Raw genomic sequence first — 22,456 nt, forward strand, 5'->3', positions numbered from 1 at the left:
TCCAAATTGTCCAACCACATCAGCATTCGACCTGGTATCAAATTTCTCCACTCCACAAATTCTACCGAGCAACAAATGTCCAAGTTCGTATGCGACAGCTCGTACCCGAGATTTTGTGCAACTGGAATCATATTTTTGTCCTAAAACTCATGCTCAAATTCGGAATTGCACCTCCCTTTCAAAGAATTGGTGTCTTTGGAGCTATGATATCAACAGCTTAGTCCGGCAAGGAAGGTCAACATCACTTAAACATTATCAGACTCAACTCCAAGCGGATACATATCGTGAGGCCGAATCATTTTTTACCACTTATGTAGTTATTAAACGCAATGATCGTATTAAATTGAGTTTAATGCTCAAATATAGCCCATCGCTACTGGAAACTGGAAAACAAAATAGAATTAGATGTTGCTAATTGGCGCGGCTCTGCATTTCCGTCCTGGCAGAAATTTAACATGCGGCCATTACGGTCAGGCAGCATTAGGCACAAAGCCACATTCATCAGCAGCAAAAAGAAAAAAAATGTCAATCGCGGGGGGCAGCGAGAGAGAGAATTGGGAGCTGAGGCGCCTCCATTCACAGGATGTGGGGGAGGGGTCATGCAGCAGTGAATCTCAACCTAGACCAAGTAAATAATAATAATAATGATAGTAAACAGCTCCAGTTATCTTGATACTGTACAAGCAGTTTATAGATGAATGTGAAGTCTGCAGTGAACTTTCCACCCTGTCACACTCGAGTGCGAAGGGAGAGGGTGGGCAGGGCTAAAAAAAGAAAAAAAAAATCCAGCAGTGACAAACGATGGCGGCTGACAAGCACAAACAGCAGCATTAAACTCATGAGCCGCTCCCGGGGGCTGACGAGAATAAATCAGTGTGAAACCAGAGCCACCGTAATGGAGTCAATGAGTCACGCCAGCTGAGTTGCCATTTTGCCATCTTAATGCAATGAGGTAACGTGCGTGTTAACAAGTAAAAAGAACATTTGAAAGGGGATTTAAAGCGTGTCAAAATATATATATTTTTTGTTAAACAAATGAAAAATCATAGCACGTCACAGCCATACATCCTGATGAAACACACAATGGTGGTACAATTCATGATTACGCAACACATTTTTCCAAGTTGAGCTTTTTTGCCGCGTCAATGAAACATCTGAAGAAAAGACGCAAAGTACAGCATCACCATGTTGGCCATCGCTTTCTGTAAAAGTTAAGACAGTCTGTCGTTGCTTTTAAGGCGATTAACTTTGAACACTTTCCACACCCAAGATCGTCAACGTATTGATTTTATATTTTACTAATCAAAGCGGTTAACTCCCTTTATGACAATTAAGAATTGGAAAAGTGAATTGCAACAGGAAATTATTAGTCTGACTTTTTAGCCCATGTTTTTAAGGGTAACATTGAAGAAGGATTTTGAGAAGAGGGAAAAAAAAATCGAGTGCTTTGGAAACAAGTCAAGTCAGCTTTATTGTCAAATATGCTCTATGTACAACATACAGCACAGATGAAATTTCAAAAACACCGTTTGTCTATGCCAGGGATGCCAAATGCATCGATCGTGATCGACCAGGAGCCAGCGGACTGGTCCCAAGTTTGGCCACCCCTGGTCTATACAATAGCAAACAGTGTGTGTGGAAGACATGTCAAGTGAGGCGTAACACCGCACCACGCTGCTGGGAACAACTTCAAAATAAAAGTGAACCAAGGCATTGATGCCCATATACTATTATTTGGTAAGGGAAGGTTTACTTTGAAGTTGGCCTTTTTACCGCATTGGTGGCGTGTTACTGTCATGTCATAAACAATGCTGTTGCGGTTAGCTTTGACTTCTACTTCCTGACAGTGTACACGTAAATAAGCGGGTGCTCGAGGTCGAGCAAAACTCGAGCAGTCGTTTCAGCCCTAATCGATAGACGAATCAATTCAGAAAAAGAATTTGTGACAGCCCTAGCAACAAAGCACTAGCTTTCTAAGTCAGCCAGTGTCAAGTTGCGATTTACGCGTGACATTTAATAGTAGTAATAATATGTTGGTCACGCATTAGGCAACTTGACACTTGCCCGGGCACAAGAGAGCAACAATAGTAATAATATGTTGGTCACGCATTAGGCAACTTGGACTGATGCGTCAGGATCGCTCCATGGCACATTCCGCCGTCAAAATAAAACCTCAGCTCCATCTGTTCAATACAACGACCACGGCGTCCATCATAAATGAAGCGTGAACAGCGCGAAGGGGTTGGGGGGGGGGCAAACATTCCTCGCTTTCGAAAGCTCAAACACACAATCTTTATCGATCTTTCCTCCTGAGCTGCAGCTGTGGTGGCTGCTCTCACTTCCTGGCTGATGTGTTGCTGGGGCGACAGCTAAATTATGCAACAGCCTAGGCTGGCGGGGGCCCGAGCAGCATGGGCGGGCTTTGAGGTGGTGGCAGGCAGCCAATGGTGGTGGCAGGGCCTGGGATGCAAAACATCTGGAGCGATTCCATGCGTCTGTGCAAATATCTCTCAGTAGAATCCAAATTTCTAAAAAAAAATAAAAAATAAAAAATAAAAAAAAAAAACTTTGGGGTTTGAGTGTTAGGAATGGGAATGACAATCCATTAATCCATCACAATCCAGCCCTGAGAGAGCCCCATGATAAGAAGTGAACATTTTCTGCAATCCAAGCTAAATTACAAAATCACCAGAAGGTATTCGATTATAATTTCCCAGTAATTAAGTACATTTATTTTTAAAAATAAATAAAATAAATCGACGGTACGACTGTTTTGACTGTACCGTGTGTAGTGTGCGGCCACACGACAAGATCAACACATCACATATGAAGCGATTCATTGACGGATATTCTAACGTCGGATGGAAAAATCTCGCGAAATCGCAAGATTAAACGTGTAAACGAGTAAACAAACAAGGCGGGCGAAGATGCAGCAAGGGTCTCAGATCGTGTCTTGACAGTGACACTTGTTTGTGGATTATTTTTAGTGGAGAAAAAAAAAAGCGGCAGGAAAAGAAGAGACGGTGGTCTCAAGCACAGGTGTCAAACTTAAGGCCCAGGGGCCAGCTCCGGCCCGCCAGGTCATTTCATATGGCCCGCGAAAGCAAATCATGTTTGTCAACTTGCATGATCCTTGTTAAAATCTGTACCAAAATGTCAAATCGTCATGTGTAAGAACCAACGTTGAGATTTTGCAATCATTTTGTTCCCGTTTGCACTCACTTGAGCAATATTTGAACAAACTATTATAGTTGACTGAACTGATTTCAAAACTAGTCATCCGTTCACTTTGTTTTGGACAAATAATAATGCGATGAGATGATTAAACATTCAGAAACGGCCCTCTGCGGGAAGACGTCATTCCAAAGTGGCCCACGACAAAATTGACACCACTGGTCTAAAGGGTGGAGACAGCGCAAACACGGGCTCTGCCTGCTACAGTGCGATGGTGGGGTTTTTTTTTTTCCTCATAGAAATGTCACGAAAAGTTGTAAAAACATTCACGCTGGTGCCACATTGCTCCATCTCCAATGTCCATTGCACTCGCTGTTGCGCCATGACTGCTTTGATTTTGGATTCCCACCACGCTTCCTTGACCGCCTCGTCACCTCAATTTCTTATTGGCTGCACGTCACTGTCAACCGGCTGCGTAGTCGTTTGCCCTCGGGGCGCGCCACACACGGTGCCAAGTCGGTCCCAAACAATCCAACATGTTGAATATCCCCGATTTATCCTCCTCCTGAGCGGTCGAGATCAGTCTGTGTACAGCACACGCGGCAGGATTATGTGCTAAGATTATCTCTGGAGCCATCACGAGAATCAGAGCCGACCTACGATTGACCGGAGGGGAGATTCCGGACTGAGATCGGGCCGATTATCCTGCCGCATGAACCGGGTTCAAGGTACAAAATACCAAAAATGAAAGAAAATATCTGGATATCAAAAAATGTAAATGAAATTTTATATATATAAAAAAATCTACTTTTGCCAATTAATCGATCAAGGAATATCCATTTTATCCTTAAATGCAACAAATTTAAAGAATGAAACAAACAAAGAAAAACATCCGACTACATCAATAACATGTAAAATAAGAAGTTAATTACATATAATATTCTATACTCTTTGAAGGAAATGCCCCATTTACAGTACTGACAAATTAATTTGCGTTGTGAAAGGACCAGAAAACTCATGGCATCATGCCCTCTCACACTGAGCTGCGCCACATCCAATCGAATAGTTTCACACAATAAACTGTCCTCTAAACTTACCGCATCGTGTGTACGGAGATATGTATCAACTTGTCTTTTATTGGGTCGATGTAAAACCCAAATAATTATTTTATACCGAGACAAGACCATAACGATAAGGAAGCACTTTTATGTTGTGCGTATTGTGACATTCCTTATCTGCACGCGCAGAGAGCGGAAGAAGGGAGCCTGCCACCTGTGGCACATCACCACCATCAATACACGATCAATCTCTGGGTGTGCAGGTCTGATTAATACTGCATTAATCACATAGGGATTATCATCGAGTGTGTGTGCATGTGTGTGTGTGTGTGTATTGGGGGGGTGGGGGTGGATTACAAGGGTCACACCGCCCATGTCCCAGAGCGGCAAAGGCCAAAGCGTTGAGACTGACCCGCTGCCCGCCCACTTGAGCTTCCCTCCACACGACGCCATTGTGTGCGCTCTTGTTTGGCAATTATTTACTCTGCTGTTTAGGAAACCAAAAAAAAACAGGGGTGACCCATCACTGCCCTGCATCCAATGTGTCCTGTAAAACCATCCTCGCTGGTGACATACGCCCAAGAAGTCGGGATACGTGCTACTGCACTGTGTGTATTTCGGCATTAACCCTTTCAGGGACGGCGGTTACTACAGTGGGCGGCTTATCATGTTATCAGGATACAGGGTGCATGAAAGGGTTAATATGCGTGACTGTCATTTTTTGTCGAAGGAGAAAAAAAGCAGCAAGAACGGAGAGCAGCATCGTGCAGTATATGCTGCTGTTGCCGCTGCTTGTGAACTGAGTTCGCCGCCACCATCCAACTGCTTGCATCTCAAGTTTGTGCTTGCACAAACGGCAGCTCGTATCCCCCAAAAAAAGCTTAAGTCGGGTCGCTCACTATATTGAAAAAGGGATAGGCGTATTCATAATTTTTTTTCTACTCACAACGCTGCTGACTATTCCTTGTGGCTGTTGACGTTGATTCCCGTATCAATACGATTAAAAAAAAAATAAAAAATCATGTCCAAAGGGTCAAACGATGTTTGGCAACCCTTGGTTTCATTTTATTATCCCGTTTGAGTGCCGTGTAGATTTCACATGTACTTTCCTCGCCATTAAATCACTTAACCATTCCAATATGGCCGGCGTGGAGAGCGCGGCGGAGAGATGTTAAGTGCACGGGGCCACTTTAGAAACATGAAATGCGCTTCATTGTCTCCTTCAGCTTTTATCCTGGCGTCCTCTCTCTTGTCACTACTTTTAGAACGTAATAAATGAGCTCTGGCCATTATTAAAGGGAGGGTGGAAAGGTGGTAGGGAGGTATTTGCAGCATCTGCCTGCTCAACTCGTCTCACTCTCTCTCTGGCCTCTCAAAGACAATGACATCAAAAAAAAAAAAAAAAAAAAAAAGATTTGCTGCACCGTCCTCCTCCCCCCCTACAGCGGTGCAACCTGAAACTGCCTGAAGAGATGAGCCGCCATTAAATACCGCAGAGCTGACATAATGACAGCAAAGATAAAAGAGAGGAAACCAAAAAAAAAAAAAAAAAGAAAGGCCAGACCAATTCTCGTCCATCCCCCTCCAACCCCCGCAGCCTTGCACGGTCTCAACTAATAAAAGACATCGGGCCACTGATAGGCCCAATGGCTAGAACTTTACTTGCTCTGATCTTTGACAAAAGCCAGGTCAGTTTACCGAATAACGCAACTCACAGAGCCCCTCCCCATTTTTTATTCAACTTTTGCTTTGAAAACTGAAATGACACCCACAAGGGCGCAAAATGCTCAATGACAAACACATTAAATTCCAAAAATGTATGCATACACTAAACATCTCCAAATGTTAACCTCAGACTCAGTAACAGTGAGATCTGTCAAATTATTCATGTGCGCGCCAATATTCAATGTACGCAAGAACAATGAAGAAAAAAAATGCCTGAATGTTCAAAGCAAAATGAAACCTGCAACATTCCAAGTTTCTGTCACGTCAAGCTATCATCGTTGCACACTCACACGACTGCACCCGAATCACCCACACTAAGTTAATATGCTAGCAAATGGCTAATTTACGCTGTCGTTGATTAAACTGGTTTGGACACGGTGCCAAATAAATATTTTTTATGATAAAAATAAAAAAATCGGAATTACAATCTGGATCAAAATAAGTGTCAAATGGCATATTCGTACAGCCCTAATTAGAGGCATATATTCTGCCTACTCAGTGAAAAACGATTTACATAATATTAGTGGGGCGGCACGGTGAGCGACTGGTTAGCATATCAGTCTCACGGTGCAGAGGTGCAGGGTTCGATTTCAGCTCCAGCCTTCCTGTGTGGAGTTTGCATGTTCTCCCCGTGCCTGCGTGGGTTTTCCCCGGGTACTCCGGTTTTCTCTCACATTCAGAAAACGTGCATGGCAGTTTAGAGGAACACTCCAAATTGTCCCTAAGTTTGAGTGTGAGCGTGAATGGTTGTTCGTCTACAGGTATGTGTGCCCTTATATTGGCAGGCAACCAGCTCAGGGTGTACGCCGCCTGCAGCCCGAAGACAGCTGGGACACCCGAGACGCCCGGGACCGTTGTGAGGAGAAATGGATTAGAAAATTGATGGACGTATATTAGTGGATTAATTAGGAACAGGATTAATCAGTGTGTGTACTCATACTTGAGTTGAAAAAGGTAACAAATGTGCATCCCAAATTAGCATTTTGTCATGTAAACAGCTAGCCAGCAAAAAAATAAAAATAAAAGTTTCAGTTAAAAACTGCCTTGCATAAACACCCAGAGTAGTTTTTTTTTGTTTGTGCAAAACAAATTGCGCTGAAAATATAACTTTCTTGGCAGAGGCACTACTACGACTACTACAGCTGTTGCCGCTGCGTTCCATTGCCTGCGTCATCGCCGCCAAATGCTAAATTTGGAAAAGGGCCGAGGGGGGAAGCACCGCTCGGGAGACATTTGCCGTTAAATATAGAGCGTAATAAAATCCAGACACGCGATACAAACTAAGATACCTCTGTCTTAACGTGCCGTGTCCTACTACTGCGCTACGCCATGTGGAGCTCGGCCACCATCCAACTACGCATTCCGATGTTCTGTCATGTTGTGCTGAGGCAATATTTATCTCGAAAGGAAAGTGCACTTGGCACACGGCCGAAACTGCACTGAGGAGGCGGAGGAGGGGCCTGGGGGAAGGTAGGAGGCCGCAGGAGTGCTCGGAGCGCTGCTACTGTGTGTACAACTTCCAACATTCCCACCCAAAATCCTCACGTTGACCCGGACAACCACCCACAGCCTCGCCGCCTGCTGACTTGACGAGCAGGACCCGAGCCAAACCAGAGGCTCTCTCACACACACACACACACACACACACACACACACACACACACACACACACACACACACACACACACACACACACACACACACACACGAAGGCGAAGTGCTCACGTTGCTGCACAAGCCTGGCCCGATGCCAGCACTCACTTAAGCGGATTTTTCGCCACAAAAGCCAATTGTGGGTCAAAGCTACACACACATGTTGGAAGCGTCTGCGAGCATGTGGGAAGGTGACGTCACCAAAATAGTGGCCGAGAATGTTAGCAAAAGTGTGCGGGACTGAGATTTTGCAAACACAATCACGTTACCGTGACCAGAACAGAAGACAATAAATATTCTGATATTATATATAATGGCAAATATTGGAAAATATGTAATATAATATTCCAAATATTCATCTGAAAATCATAAACGTGAACAAAAAAAATTCTTGCAACACATTAAGGCACGTTAAAGCAACCAAAAAAAAAAAAACACTTCAATGGCTACATATCCATTGACAATGATCCACCCAGAGGTCTAAAGTACACTGTATTTTCATCACCAAACTAAGGAAAATGTCAAAAATAATCAGAAACACACACATAGACACCGCCCCCATATTTTGTAAAAAAATGAGAACGGCAACTGGCACCTCGACTTGACCAATCAAAGGGAAATGTCAATAGTCTCAAACGTTCACCCAGAATGTTTTAAAGGTGCATGAACACCACAAAAATTCATGTTAACAAAATTTAAGACACTTTAATGCATCCAAAAGAAAAAAAGAAAAGTAAAACATTGAAAAGTTCACAAAAGTTACACATTGACACAACATTCAGTCAAATGCCTTAACAGAAAGGGGGGAGGGGGGGGGGGTCTGTGACCGCACAAAAACCAAAGGCAAGTTAACACAACAAAAACGAAGGACAGAGATCGCAAAATGCTTACACGTGAGATCATTCAACTTGTGTGTACCCACACTTAAATTAATGGTGCATTAATATGGCCGAAAATAAGAAAAATGCCTAAATGTAAGTGAGCCCATATTGGTCTCACCATCCTTCTTTTCATGTTCTACTACACAAGTTGCAGAACCGGTATGGCCATATCAAACAGTTGTTTGGTCTGCGACATTCCTTGGGGTGGAGGATCTTTTGACATCTTGATTTTGTGCATTTGTGTGCCTCCCAGGGCGTTCCCCTAGAAAGGGATACGCAAAGCCTGTGAGATTAGCCCAGGGCTAACAGTAGGGGGTTGAACTGAGAACTCAAGTCAAACGCCCAGGCATCCATCTCCATGGTGGACTCATAGTGGGAGCCGACCATCAGCTCCCTCATCAAGAAGGCTCATTATCCGTGTACTGAATATTTATCAGCGTTTTGCGGAGAATTTTTCGGGGTTTGTTGGGTTTTTTTTTTTTTTTTGTTTCCAATGCATATCAATGGCGATGAATTATCTGCCAATTTTTGGCTTTTCGAGGACCATTCCCAATCCCCGGTGACTTGTGAGGGTCGACTGTAAAGTAAATAAGTTATTTGAATAGATAGGATAGACTGGTCCGCCTTTTGTACGGATTTAAAAAAAAAACCACACATTTTAACTGTCCAATAGAAAACCAAAAAAAACCCGATCATTCTCTTTGCATTCTGGATAAGTATACAGCTGCAAACAAGACACTCAATATAGACAAACAAGCATTCAAATTCCCTTTCACAACCAAGGACAATTAAAGAGTCTTGACTAAACCAAACATGCATGTTTTGGAGTGTGGGAGGAAGCCAGAGTAGAGGTTGCACAACTTCACATTTCTGAAAGTGAACACAAATGTGATCTAAGTCGAGTAGACGATAAGTCGCTCATGACATTATTGGTATTTTTTTTCCACTGATGGGGGGTCTTAAAATCACAGGAGCGAGAACACTTTGTAATGATCTATATTCATTAACGGTGATGTTGTTTAGTCGACCAATTGACTAATCTGTCCAATCCCTAAACCTGGAATACTTGGAGAAACCCCACACATGCACAAGAAGAATATGCAAAATACACTCAGGAAAGCCAAGAGCTTGGATTCAAACCCCAATTCTCAGACCGGAGAGGCAGATTTGCGAACCACTTAGCCTTATACTGCCTGGGTGTAACCAGATATAAAACATGTCGTATGTTTTGCATTTTGTTCCCTGACTGTACCAAATCTGAAGTGAACTTGACCATAAAACCAATGTATGGACTGTACGTACCAATGTGTGATTTCCGGTGTGGTTATATCGGCCATGTTAAACACAACAACAATTATGATGTGGCATGCGATTAAAACAGCTTTGAGGAAACTGACCTGTCTGAAGTGGTCGTCAAAGCTCCAGTCAGCCTGGCCGTTGGGGGAAGTGGCCTGGTGAGCACCCGCTGGCGACAGGTCCTCATCGGGCTCCTGCTTGACCCTGATGGGCGGGGACGGCGCCCTCTGTGGTGCCGACGCCACAAAGCTGCCGTAAGGTCGGGCAGGCGGCATGCGAGCGGCGCTCTGCTGCAACGCCAGCGTCTGCTTGCGGAGGAACTCGAGGCCGCCGGCAACGTTTCCGCTCTCCCCATCCTCATCGCTGCGCTCATCACCATCCATCATCTCGTTGTCGTCATCCTCGTCGGCCGAGTCGCGGCCCCGGTCCTCATCGTCCTCCTTCTCAGAGTCTACACTGCTCTGATTGGTTACACGTGGCGGCAGCGGAGGTGGCAACGCTCCGGCCAGGCCCTTGCCCATGAAGTTGGCCCCCGAGGCCCTTGCCGCGGCTAGGATGGCCTGTTGGGCAGCCACCTGCTGGGCATACATGATGTGGGCCTCGCGCAGCTTCCTCTCTTTGCGCTCCATCTCCAGCCGGGCTTGCTGCTGGCGCTGAAGTTGCTCCATCACCGCCTCCAGCTTCATCCCCCCCGTGGAGGTGCTCTGAGGAAAGGCTACACCAGGCTCTTGAGACATGCTGGGCTGCGGGCAAAAGACCATACCATCAAATACCTTGTTGTTAACAAAGGCAAGTTGATTTTTATAGCACATTTCATGCAGGAGTCCATTGTGGTTAACAAAGGAATATAAGTAATCATTAAACAGACAACATAAAAGGAGATAAAATGAAACGACAGAACAAATCACAGACTATCAAGTTAAATTCAAAGGATAAAAGCAAGATGAATTTATGAAAAGGCAAAAAAATAACATGAACCACCACCCCGAAAGCCAGAATTGCATTGCTGCTGCATTAATTGAATCCCAATCACAATAGGAGTAAATCAATCACTGTTCTACGAGTTTCATGTATAGGAAAGGCAAAACAAGATGGATAGTGAAGCAGATAGGCACATCAGATGGACTGATATGAAAATGGAAGAATAAATGATAGCTAAGCAACAGGCAGGAGATGTATGGAGATTGATAGATATTAGAGATAAGAGAAAACCATATCAACCTGTAATACCCGACATCTTGAAAGTTATGCTTTAACCAACCTAACATTCCTAAACTTGCAGTACAAGTCTGGTAAACGTACATTTTAGATTCAGAACATTCTCGCTTAAACACCTGAGACTAATGTTATCGTATTTCGACGTTACATGGCAATTATAGTCGGTTGGATTTAAAAGTCAAATGCGCAAATTTGACTGAACGATTCGTATGTTACTAAGAGTGGCTCAACAAAAAATGACGTAAAATGACCTCCGGGTGAAAACGAAGGCGCAAACTGTCAAAAAAAGGGGGGTCGCCGTTCCACCTTTTGCAGGCATTCATCATCCTCCGGGTGGTAATACATTTTTTAAAATGCTTAAAATGATATGACTACAAGTAATATTTAAACAAGCTTTTGGGTTTTTTCCCGACTTTTTGGCTTTTTTTTAACCACACTGGCCTCGCGCGCGCTAATTCAGCAGACCGTTAAAAATAAACTCAAACGGCGATTTTTTTCCATTTTTTAAAATGCTTAAAATGATATGACTACAAGTAATATTTAAACAAGCTTTTGGGTTTTTTCCCGACTTTTTGGCTTTTTTTTAACCACACTGGCCTCGCGCGCGCTAATTCAGCAGACCGTTAAAAATAAACTCAAACGGCGATTTTTTTCCGCCCGGTTTTTTGTCTTGTTTATTTGTAAAAGCAAACGGGAATGCAGAGGAACCCAAAGGGGAGAGCACTACTCACCATTTGCGCCTTACTACTGCCGGAGTTGTCCACCATGCCTCCCGATTGCCTCGCTGCTGGCACTCGTTCAAACTCACTTGTAAACACACGCGCACGTCAGCAGACGAGTACGCGCACGTCTGGGGCGGAAGAAGAGGAAGGATCAATGCACTCACGACGCACACAAGCATCAAAAAAAGCGCTAAAAGCTATTATTCCCGCTGCTTCTTTCCACTCAATATATATATGAGACACGGCTTTTTTTCGCACTCTGTCTTATTAAATTATTTTCTGAGCCTTTTTTTTTTTTTGCTTGTTTCCAGAGAAAATTCGACTAACTCACTGGTCTGCGACCCCCCCCTACTTTACAAATGACACCCCAGTTAAACACACTGGCACGGGTATCGTGCCCTTTATTGCTCACTTGCGGAAATTTGCTCAAGAGTGTTGTATCGGCCGTTGGAAGATGACTGGACGTTCGATGGTCCGTTGCGTTCAAAGCAGCTTGGAATTTTCATAAAATCCTAATTGAGTAACTTTTTTGGGCTAAGATGTCAAGTGATTGTTGACGTAAAAAGGATATCGTCACACAATTGAACTAGTACTTATCCATTACATGTATTACACTAATAATCAATAAGAACCGTGCTGTGTGATAATCCTGACATGTAGCAACTCCGATTGAACGGTGAATGCATCTTCCTGGTCTTTCAACGAAGGCAAAAGAACGCATCGTAGCGCTGCACTGCCCCCTGGAGTGGAAAATGTAATCACACGAGACAGAATGGATCTTTTATTTCATCATGTAAACAAAAAAAAAAACCAAGAACAATCGTATTAAAAGTAAACATACGCACTGTAAAATAACAAAATGTCGACGAGTATATTGTCCAGCAATTGCATAGCATAGGTTGACTTTTACTACCAACCAGTGATGCTAAACTAAGGTGGGCCAAAAGGATGTACACGTATTGTTTAAAATGGTTTTAAAGTGCGGAAGGAAGTGAAGAAGGCAGATAAGGAGTTAGGAAGAAGGATCGGGAGGAAGTATGGATGGCGGCCTCACAGTCCCTTTTCGTAGCAACGTGACAAGATTTCCCCAAAATGACAGTCAAGATGCCGAGACTGGTTGGAAATGCCACTTCAACCTGAGTTTTCAGTTCAAGGCATCAATAATTTTGTACATTGGATTATGGGTTCCTGAGAAATGTGTTTTTTGTGTTGGGAAAATTGTCTTTTGGGGGAATGTTTTTGTGTAACATCAAAAAAATGAGAGGGAGAGAGAGAGTGTCAAAGAAATGCCCTGAAATAGGGCAAAAGATTATTCTCAAGATATCTCCTCGCCCCTTTTGTTTTGTCGGATACTCTGCAAAACCCTTCTCCAATTGCGTGACAATATTTTGTTAAAAATCTACATGAATACAATCATACAGGCCGAAATTCTAAGATGTTCTATGAATTGCCAGGTCAAAACTTTTGTGACATTTCGAACGGCGTCCCTTCCCCTAAAAGCTCGAGTTAAGTAGCGCGTTATTAGGACATTATTCAGGAGAAGACCGGTGTGGGTATGTATTGAGTGTTTTCAATCAATTTATTTGTTATGAAGGATTATAGAGGTGTTTGAAGTCCTCATTCTATTTTTTTAAAATAGAGAATTTCACAAGGATGGCAAAGGAAGCCACTTGTCACATTGCTACTTTATTCCTATCTGTCTGTCCAGGTATCCCTGTGTTCGGGTAGATCCTGGAGTGGTCAGCAGTCAATCACAAGGTACATTTGACAAGCGTTCATTGAGATGGATGCAGATCTGAATTTTGTGGTGCGCTAATATGTGTTGCGGTGATCTACAAAAGTTTGAGGAATGTTCCATTGTTGGAGGATATTTAATAAATGTTATTTTGGTTCAAGTGTAAATGTAAAAAAATAAAAAAGCGTATACATATTTTGGGCGCCCCCCGAAAAAAAAAAAAAATCCACCCATCCATTTTCTAGACCACATACCCTCAGAATAACATCAACCATTTGTTCGTTGATTGCGTCAGAAGGTCATTTTAAATGGTTTTACGCTGTCATTTGCCGTCGCTTATAGAGTAAGTGCTTTCCCTCGATGAGAAGAACCAACACCACGACAAGAGGAAACTTATGCGGGTTGCAACCACTCATAGAGAAAAATGCTCTTTCTATTCCGCAAATGTACAGTAAAAGGCAAAGCGCTCGCCCTTTCTCGGTCTCACACACAATAAACATTTCCAACGGTTGCAACCATAGATTTGTCACACAATGTATTGAAAAAAGAAAAAAAGACATACAGCAATTCTTTTCTGAATGCTGCTGTTCCCATCTCTGGAAGTTATAAATAAATAATAAATACATCTACTAGTTATAGCGCCAATGCAAAACTCTTGACGCAACATTGCTTCTCAACTCACCAGAAACCCCTTTGGTGTAAAGCCCTACAATGTCTCTTCTTTTCCAAGCTGAATGCAAGCAATCTATAGCGTGTTGTTTGAGACTTAGATTAACTTTTTTATTTTCACATGCCAGAGACCATCCCACTGCATTTGCTACTTCACTTATTGGCTTAAGTATTTTGGAGACAGTGCACATTTATGTGAACGATTTGATTGAGGTGACGATGAAGGTGCCCTCCGGGCTACGCAGACAAGAAAAAAAAATCGGAACACTACGAGGGGGAAAAAGTTGCAATGGTATCCAAAAAATACCAAAGTTTTGCGCGAAGAAAGCAACCTCATGAGAATGAGGTTACAATGTTAGAAGACGACGTAATATGATGAGAAAAAAAAAGATTTGAGAGTATAAAAAGTTGAAAAGTTACAAGAATATGTTATAAATTTGTAAGGTGACAATAATTATGTTTTATATTTATTAAATAAAGTCACAATGCTATGAAAATAAAGTAACATGATCCTGAAATCTTAATGTTACATGAAAAAAGTTGGAGCAAGCATTTAGGTACATGATTGAAGTTGTAAAGAATTCAGTTTTAGAATAGTTGTCATGTCGAAACAATTAAATCTTAATGTTACCCCAAAAAAGTTGTAATAGAAGAATATGAATTGGTATGCGAATAAAGTGGGACATGTTACAAGAATTCTAATGCTAGGAAAAAAAAAAAATCCTCCTTTCTCAAAATATATTTGGAACGTGATGAAAAATTTGTAAAGTTATGCAAAATAAAACTGCAATGTTACGAGAGTCTCCTCGTAATCTTGTGACAACAAATTCCTAACATTTCAAGTGTAACGTTGTACGGTTGCAGGAATAACGTTGTGACATTGCGAGAACGCCCTAAACATTGAGACTGATGTAACGTTCAGAGAGTAAATTCCATTATTAGAATAAAGTTATGTTACAAGACTACAGACATTCGCTTATGACAAATTCGTAATGTTACGAAAATAAAGCCGGACTGTTATAAGAACAAAGTTGTAATGCTACATGAATGAAGCCCTAATGTGATGAGGAAGAAAGGAAGTAGGTTGTAATATTAGGAGAGTAAAGTCATAATGTTATGACCATTAAGTTGTAAAGTTGCATGAATAAAGTCATAATGTCATAAAAAAAAGTCGGAATGCGAGTCCAATTTTTTTTGTAGCATTATAACTTGTATATTATATTCAACTGCTTGTTTTCCTCCTAAAATCAATGAATTGCCATATTATATATATTTTTTCCCCTTTGCAATGTGGCCCTAATACTCCTCGGTAGTATCATAATAATGAAGCCCACTAATTATTCTACAAAAAAAATAAAAAATAAAAATGCATGATTACTGAGCCATTAGCATGGCATCGTTATATAAGCGAGCAAGCCGTTTTCAACCCTTTAGATGGGTCAATCATTTGATAAGAGAACACATTTCAATGTCGGTTTCACCCCGACGCCAGCAAAAGTATTCATTTAAACTAGAAAAAAATGCATCACTCAAGCCCATGCATACACTCTATGTGTACTTAATATCCTATTCAAATCCATTCAGGTTATTAATGTGGGAGTAGGTGACATTAATGTAACAGCAATCAGGGAATGTTAGAATTGCAAATGAAACATGCAGATGCCACACGTCCGCACCAGTCACTCTATTTGTAGTGCTAGCAGAGTGAGACGTTTGAAAAAAAATAACAAATACAAAAATAGGGTCAAGCTTTGGAGTCACAGTGGATAAGGCTTTTTGTTTGTTTTGTTTGTTTTTGCCGTCCATCCGATGCGGTTGAGGAGAAGCCCCGCTCTCGGCTCCAGAGTAGGAAACACCCCCGGTTCAGGGAGGCAAGAAGGTAGCGTGCGCCGGCCTCCCAACAGCCGCTACAAACCTGCTTTGGCGGTCCGCAGTAGCGTAGCAGCTTTTCACTGCGTGCAGCAGGACGGAGCTTCTATGCAGCAACACACGGAGGAACCCATGGCTTTGGGTGGGATCAGGTCCAGATCCTCGTCGTCGGGAATCTCGTCCAGCCGGTAGCCGTCTTGCAGCAGCTGCCTACTCAAGTCCGGATGGATCTGACAGGGACACAGCGAAACAGTTTCAACAAAAATGCAAGCTATCAAAACAGAACGAAAGAGGCTTGAATTTCACCTGATATTAACACTGTCATTTTGTACTTGGGGTGGGCAGTGGGGGTACAGTCTTCAACATGAATGGGCATGAGGCTCCGATGGTAGTTTTAAGTAATTAAGTTTTAGTAGTTGAATAAACGCTCAGTTCCAAAATCAGTTTGGAATGACAATACAGATATTTTCGACATTCGTGAACTATGCTAAGTTCCAAAATCAGGTGCATTTCAATGACAATACAGATATTTTCGACATTCGTGAACTATCCCCGCCCACAGATAGCAGGGGGTTGACTACATTCTGAAAAAAAAAAGACAATCATATGCAACGGCCCTATTTGCCGCTGCCCATATGAAAAGGTGAAATTACGAGTGGAAAAGTGCGTGGCTGTGGGAGTACTCACCTCGGCCGAGGAGTAGCCCGAGGAGCACTGCTCAAAATCAATCTCTTCATCGCTACAACAACACGAACAACCAGTTCTGTTACTCTCATTGTTGAAACCTTTGGCGTGTGGGAAAAAACAAAGACGGACAGGACAGAACAGGTTCTGACTTGACAGCAGCATTTGTGTCTTTACCTGTCAGAATCCAATGCAATCAAAGTTTCCTCGGCATGTTGACTCAAGGCAGTGTAGCCCTTGTTATACTTGACTTTTCTGTAAAATAATTCAAGACAATGACGCTCTCTGCTACGGGACATTGTAGGACATGACACCAAGTCTTGTTGTTACCTCTTGGCTCCTTGTCTGGGCTGATGCATGACAGGCGGTCCCGGTGAGAGAGCCTTCTTCTTAAGAGCTTTCCTGGCGAGCTCCCTGTGTTTTTCTATGATGTTAGCAGTGGTTAGCATACAATTACAATACAAAATGTCACCCTCCATTATTTTACACCCTGCGCGAGTGAGTTACACAGTAAATCCTTCAGACAATCAACATCAACGGCTAAGTGGGAATGAATGCCACTCTTAACAGTACGGGAATAAAGTCTGAATATTATGTCATGAAGGTGTCAGATACTATGAAAAATGACAAAATGTTATAAGTGTGAAACAGTCATAAAACATTACGAAAAGTGATATATTAAGTTGTGATCGTACGCAAATTTTAAAAAATAATTTGTAAAGCAAAAGAAAAGTGGAGCTCAAAGCAGTCGTAATGTTACAAGATTAAAGTCACAACGTTATGTCAATTAAGTTTTAAAATACTGCGAAAAAAAGTTGGAGCGATAGGATAATAAATTCGTAACATATAGTGATGTCCTGATGATTTTTTTTTTTTTTTTTTAGCACAAAAGTCCGATGTCATCGTGTTGACATATCTTATGTGTATATATCAAGCATGACTCGTTGTGGAACAAAACAAAAAAAAATGGTAATATTAAATGACAAAATCTGAAAAAAAAATCTATTTTTCATGTGAAATGTTGCAAGAATCAAGTCATAAAATATGACCAAAATGTGGGCAAAGATGTAAACGAATTTGAAAATAAATAAATAAATCATAATCTGCACCTTTTTTGTGTTCACCAAAATGGAATCCTTTCTTGCTGACACGTGCTTTACAAAGCATTTCACCAATTTTCACTGTGTCAAGGTTCAGAATGGAGCAACTTGTTTCCTCACTCACTATGCTTTTTTTTTTTTTTTTTTTAGAAACTACAAAGACTCTGTAAAACTGTGTTCACTGGCTCTCGTGAGCAGTAACTCACGACAACTCACGTAGCTTGAGGTGGATGGCTGGCGCCCTGGACATGATGTAAGGTCCTCTCTTCTCCGTCGACCTGATGCCTCCATCGCTGCTTTTGGGCCTTGCGCCACTACCGGGCACCTTGAGTGGCAAATTGGTGGATATCATTTACATTCACTTCATTACACAGTCATCAATCAATGAATCAGGTTAAAATATGTAATTTCAAACTGTCAGTGCAGAAAATGCACAAAAACAAATGAATTTATCTGAATTTATTGTAATGTGATAAAAAATAGGCAAAAATGCTCAATGTTTTCCAAAGTCAAAACGAAGTTTGCAACTGTTCTGTTATGATTCAACACAAAGATAATAAGTCTGCTTTCGTGGAGGACTACAGAAATGAGAGAACATTTACTGTTGAGAGGCTGAAATTCCCGAGAATGTGGCCAATTTCAGATTAAACCTTGTGTTGAAATGATTAATCGATGATCAAACCAATTACTGTATCGATAAATTGTATAATTGCTAAGTTGTTGATTAATCGATCCAACTTTTACTGTCCCTTGTGATTGGTTGGCGACCAGTTGAGGATCTAAATCTGCCGGGGTCTGCCCAATACATGCCTGGCCTTCTCTAAGTTGAGTAAATAAATCCTAATAGTTTCCTATTGATGACAAGATGAGCTAGCTCTTTCTGAACTAGCTAAATAATGTATGTACAGTTTAATAACATTAGAAAAGAGCACCCTGCCGTTAGAATCCGAATAACAAATTTTCCAAATTACAGAGGAGACATTAATTCGAGTTTTTTTAAAGTATGTAGCCATGTAAACAAAATCATTAAAACTCAAATCAGGTGTTTCTTTCAGTGGACACAAACTAAGTGAGCTAGCTCGTCGTAGCTGCGTTTAGCTCTTAGCCCGAATAGCTTTGGCTAGCCGCGAGAGCTTTACCGTCAAACTCGGAGCCTCTTCGAGCAAGTTGTCCTTCTCCGGCTCCTCGGAGATGTCGTTCATCATCGCGGCGTCGGTTGTCACAACATATAGCAGCTCAGCATGCCCATGACTAGCCGGAATTTGTTGGCAACACCGACAGGCAGTGGAGAGAGGATTAGGCTAGCTCGCTACTGGTAAGCATTCAATGCTTTTCCGGTTAACATTTCAAAATAAGATTTTGTAGAAGAAGTGAAAAGATTTTCGTGGTAGCGTATTCTTGCTTTTGTAAGTGGATAACGAAGACACATTTGATATTTGCGTCGGAATAAATGGATAATTACAAAAAAATAGCCACTTGACGGTCTTTTTTTCAAAATAAAAGCATATGGGTTGAAATAAAATGGAATTTTGGGATCCAGTACAGTACTGTTTCTTACATATTTATGGAAGTACTGTATAGTATTGCAATGTATTGATGACTCAATATTTTTAACCAACTGTAATAACATTAAATTTAAATGTCGGCCACTGGAGAAAATTTGTTTTTGAACACTATTCACTGTTGGTAAAAGTATTTATGATTACAGGTACTTGCCTCTCCAGAGTTAAAATTCTACGAAAAAATAAAATAAAAATGGACAGAGCTGAACCACATGTTGTGGAGCGACATGTGCATCATTTGATGCATTATGTAGGAAGAACACACACACTTCTGACAGCATTTGTTTATTCGGTCCACCACTTTTTACATAACAGGACAGTACGGGATCAATTAACACTATGGACATTTTTGACAGAAGACAGTTTAAGAGAGTTCATCTCTCCGAGCACCTGAGGGGGAGGGGGGAGAGGATGAAATTTGTATTGAGGATTGCAATGCCTAAAGATCGATTTGTCGATAATACAAGTGGATATCGAACAAAAATTCAGTCACCTTTGCCTGCTAAATCTTATCAATACCAAGCTCCTCCGGCGTGGAGATGCCGAGTTCCGCCAACGTGGGCTTCAGCTCCTGGAGCAAGTATGGATAGATGTCTTTGTGGGGGCCCGCTTTGTCCTGCAAAGCAAAATCAAACACCAAACCAATTTTAGTTCCTCCAAGATCGCAGCTTAAAGTACATCACTAGACATTCACAATATTTATAGTCAGCTGTTTGAGAAAGTGAAAAATAGTTTATATAGCAGACTAAGTACATATAAGCAAGAACTTTAATTTAGACAAATGCAGCAGGCAAATAACAGCTCATGATAATTGCTGCATTTTCCCCATTGATACAATTTACTAATAATTGCAATAAAACTCACTCGTGAAACTTTACACATTTGCCAAATTTTCAGAGAAATTTCATAAAATTTATGTAATAAAGTTGTCACCTTGTATGTATCTGAAGGTCTTATGACTCTTTTTACCAATGAGTTTGCACCTTGAAATATTTTGGAATGTAACTATACAGGTTTTGTGCTTGATACTGAGTGTGATATTTTTTTTATATTTAGTATTTTATTGTGATGTTTGCAAATTTTAGACTTTCCCTTTCCATTGGGACACAGCTTGTACGTTCTGGCAGAAGGACTAACTATGGAAATAAGCCTTTGGACTAGTTGTAGTGTGTTTACATTTTTTTTGTAACTAAAGAAATGTTCATTCATGTACAATGTCCCGAATTGAACAAATAAATAATGCAAACTGTGAAGGAGAGCTGATAAGTGTCTATGTCAAGCTCACTTTGACAGCCTCCAGGATGCGGATGGCACTGGCCAAGTCATTGAGTCTCCGGCACGCCCGAAGAGCTGAATCCAGGATCTTGGCCTCGGGTACCAGGTCATACCCAATCAAAGTGTTCATCCCTTCCAAAAAACAAAACAAAATTATTCAATACTTTCCTTCATGTTGCTGCTTCATCTCCATTGACTCAAATTTAGCCAACCTTTCTTGAGTTCCCAAGTGTCAATGTCGGGCTTGTTGAAGTAGGTTACCCAGCGGGCATCAAACTCCTCATCCGTTTCCACTTTGGCATGTGAGTAACATCTGGAAGCTAATGGAGCTGAAAAACATAATGTGCGAGTTTTATTTAGAGCTCCATCAAGCTGACAGCTTTTCTAAATAGTTTTGAGTTTTGATTTGGAACTGGTTTTGTTTTCAGCAATTGCTTGAGTCAACTTAACTCGTCAAATAATGGAATTACAGTTTTGTTTTTTTTTTTAATTTTCAAACCATCTGGGAAAAATTAATTTGTTTGGGAATGCTCAGGCGTGGCACAATTGACTTTTACAAGGCTTTTAAAATGAAAGTGGGGGGAAAAAAGGTGAAGTTCATGTTATTTATTTCCTTTTGGGGGGGCCATTTCATTCATTATCTTGACAAAATGACTTGAATACATCAATACAATCAATTAAGAATTTTAATTGTTGTCACCTTAAGCAGTTAACAAATAACACATGAGTAAAAGGTAAAAACGTGATAAATGCCATCAGTTGTATCTTGCTACCAATTTTTTCAAATCTTGGCACTACTCAAAACAACAAAAAAAAAAAAAACAAAGGGAATTAATAACATGGCACAAACTAAGAATACAAAGAAAACACAAAACATACTTTCCAAAAAAACTCTTGAAAAACCTTACAATATCACATGTGGCTATTTTTCAAATTAATTTTTTCTCCCTCCGTGTTTGGATTATCTCGGGCTAATGACTCTTGAACTCACCAAGTTGGGTCAACACAAGGTCGTGACATTTGAATTAAACATAACATTTTGAGCTTTGTTTTACATTAAAATGAACACACATTAAAACGTTTAGGGCTAATATTTGTCATTAGCGCAGTGCTTTATGAATAATCAAATACATTTCAATGTGACCCTTTGCTACCGTTTACGTTCAAATGCTAACTTAGCTAGCTAGCCGCCCGCACATCAACTATTTCCTTTCTTCTTTTACGTTTCTCCACAGTAAACGTTATCTGTTTGTGAAGCAAGGCCTCCTACCTGTGTGTCCGGGTCGGAACCGGGTCGCCAAGGTTCGGGCGCCTGTAGTCGAGAGCCGGAAGACAGCAGGGAACATAGTAGTGAGGCGGATGCTAACTACTAAATGTGAATGTGTGGCGGCGACTCGAAAGGACTCTGGACGCCGGAAGAAGACGAAAGGGCCTCACGTGACTGACGTAAATAGCCGAAGCCGGTCGGTTCAAACTGGCCTGTTGAATCCTAAAAGTGATTTCTACCGCTAGGGGGAGAGCTTGGTGTAAAAATAAATTGAAATAGGCGTTTCAGTTCCAGCAGTACACTCAACAGAACTAACCGATTAACAGACCAGGCCAAAAAGAGTAGCCTACAATTAACTTGTTGAAGGAAGAAAAGATGGATGGTGTAACGGATGAAAGGCAAGAAGGATAGAAGCAAGGTAGTAATGAAGGACGAAGGAAGGAAGAAAAGGGCTCACTACCCTCACCAGCCCAGTTGAAAACCAAACACTGACCTTAAAACCCTCATTTGAAACCTTAACTCAAATCTTGGCCTTAAGGCATGATTTTTAAACCATAACCACAAATCC

The 22,456-nt window shown here is 41.4% G+C and overlaps 3 protein-coding genes across 3 annotated transcripts in view; all 3 read right to left on the minus strand.

Moving 5' to 3' along the window:
* LOC109513880 (AT-rich interactive domain-containing protein 3B-like) overlaps positions 1–12,416 on the minus strand; it is an 89,791-nt gene extending 77,375 nt beyond the window's left edge. Inside the window, exons 1-2 of the mRNA XM_019866579.1 lie at positions 11,737–12,416; positions 9,889–10,530 (exon numbers count right to left, since the gene is read on the minus strand). Coding sequence (XP_019722138.1) covers positions 9,889–10,530; positions 11,737–11,772 — 678 coding nt within the window. The 5' untranslated portion in view covers positions 11,773–12,416. The remainder of the gene's footprint in view (positions 1–9,888; positions 10,531–11,736) is intronic.
* A 944-nt stretch (positions 12,417–13,360) lies between these two features.
* fam219b (family with sequence similarity 219 member B) lies at positions 13,361–19,124 on the minus strand. The gene is made up of 6 exons (XM_019866596.1): positions 18,924–19,124; positions 18,001–18,109; positions 17,015–17,108; positions 16,862–16,939; positions 16,688–16,739; positions 13,361–16,230 (listed from the first exon to the last, which is right to left on the minus strand). Exons 1-6 carry the CDS (start codon positions 18,987–18,989, stop codon positions 16,081–16,083), a joined length of 549 nt encoding a protein of 182 aa, XP_019722155.1. The 5' UTR covers positions 18,990–19,124; the 3' UTR covers positions 13,361–16,080.
* A 491-nt stretch (positions 19,125–19,615) lies between these two features.
* On the minus strand, positions 19,616–22,039 carry cox5ab (cytochrome c oxidase subunit 5Ab). Its single transcript, XM_019866597.1, has 5 exons — positions 21,892–22,039; positions 20,834–20,950; positions 20,632–20,753; positions 19,840–19,962; positions 19,616–19,736 (listed from the first exon to the last, which is right to left on the minus strand). The coding sequence occupies exons 1-4, from the start codon at positions 21,965–21,967 to the stop codon at positions 19,849–19,851; spliced, it is 429 nt and encodes a 142-aa protein (XP_019722156.1). The 5' UTR covers positions 21,968–22,039; the 3' UTR covers positions 19,616–19,736; positions 19,840–19,848.
* Positions 22,040–22,456: the final 417 nt, after the last annotated feature.

Source organism: Hippocampus comes, unplaced genomic scaffold (genome assembly GCF_001891065.2).
Source record: "Hippocampus comes isolate QL1 unplaced genomic scaffold, H_comes_QL1_v1.1 scaffold82, whole genome shotgun sequence".
In the NCBI taxonomy this organism is placed as follows: Eukaryota; Metazoa; Chordata; class Actinopteri; order Syngnathiformes; family Syngnathidae; genus Hippocampus; species Hippocampus comes.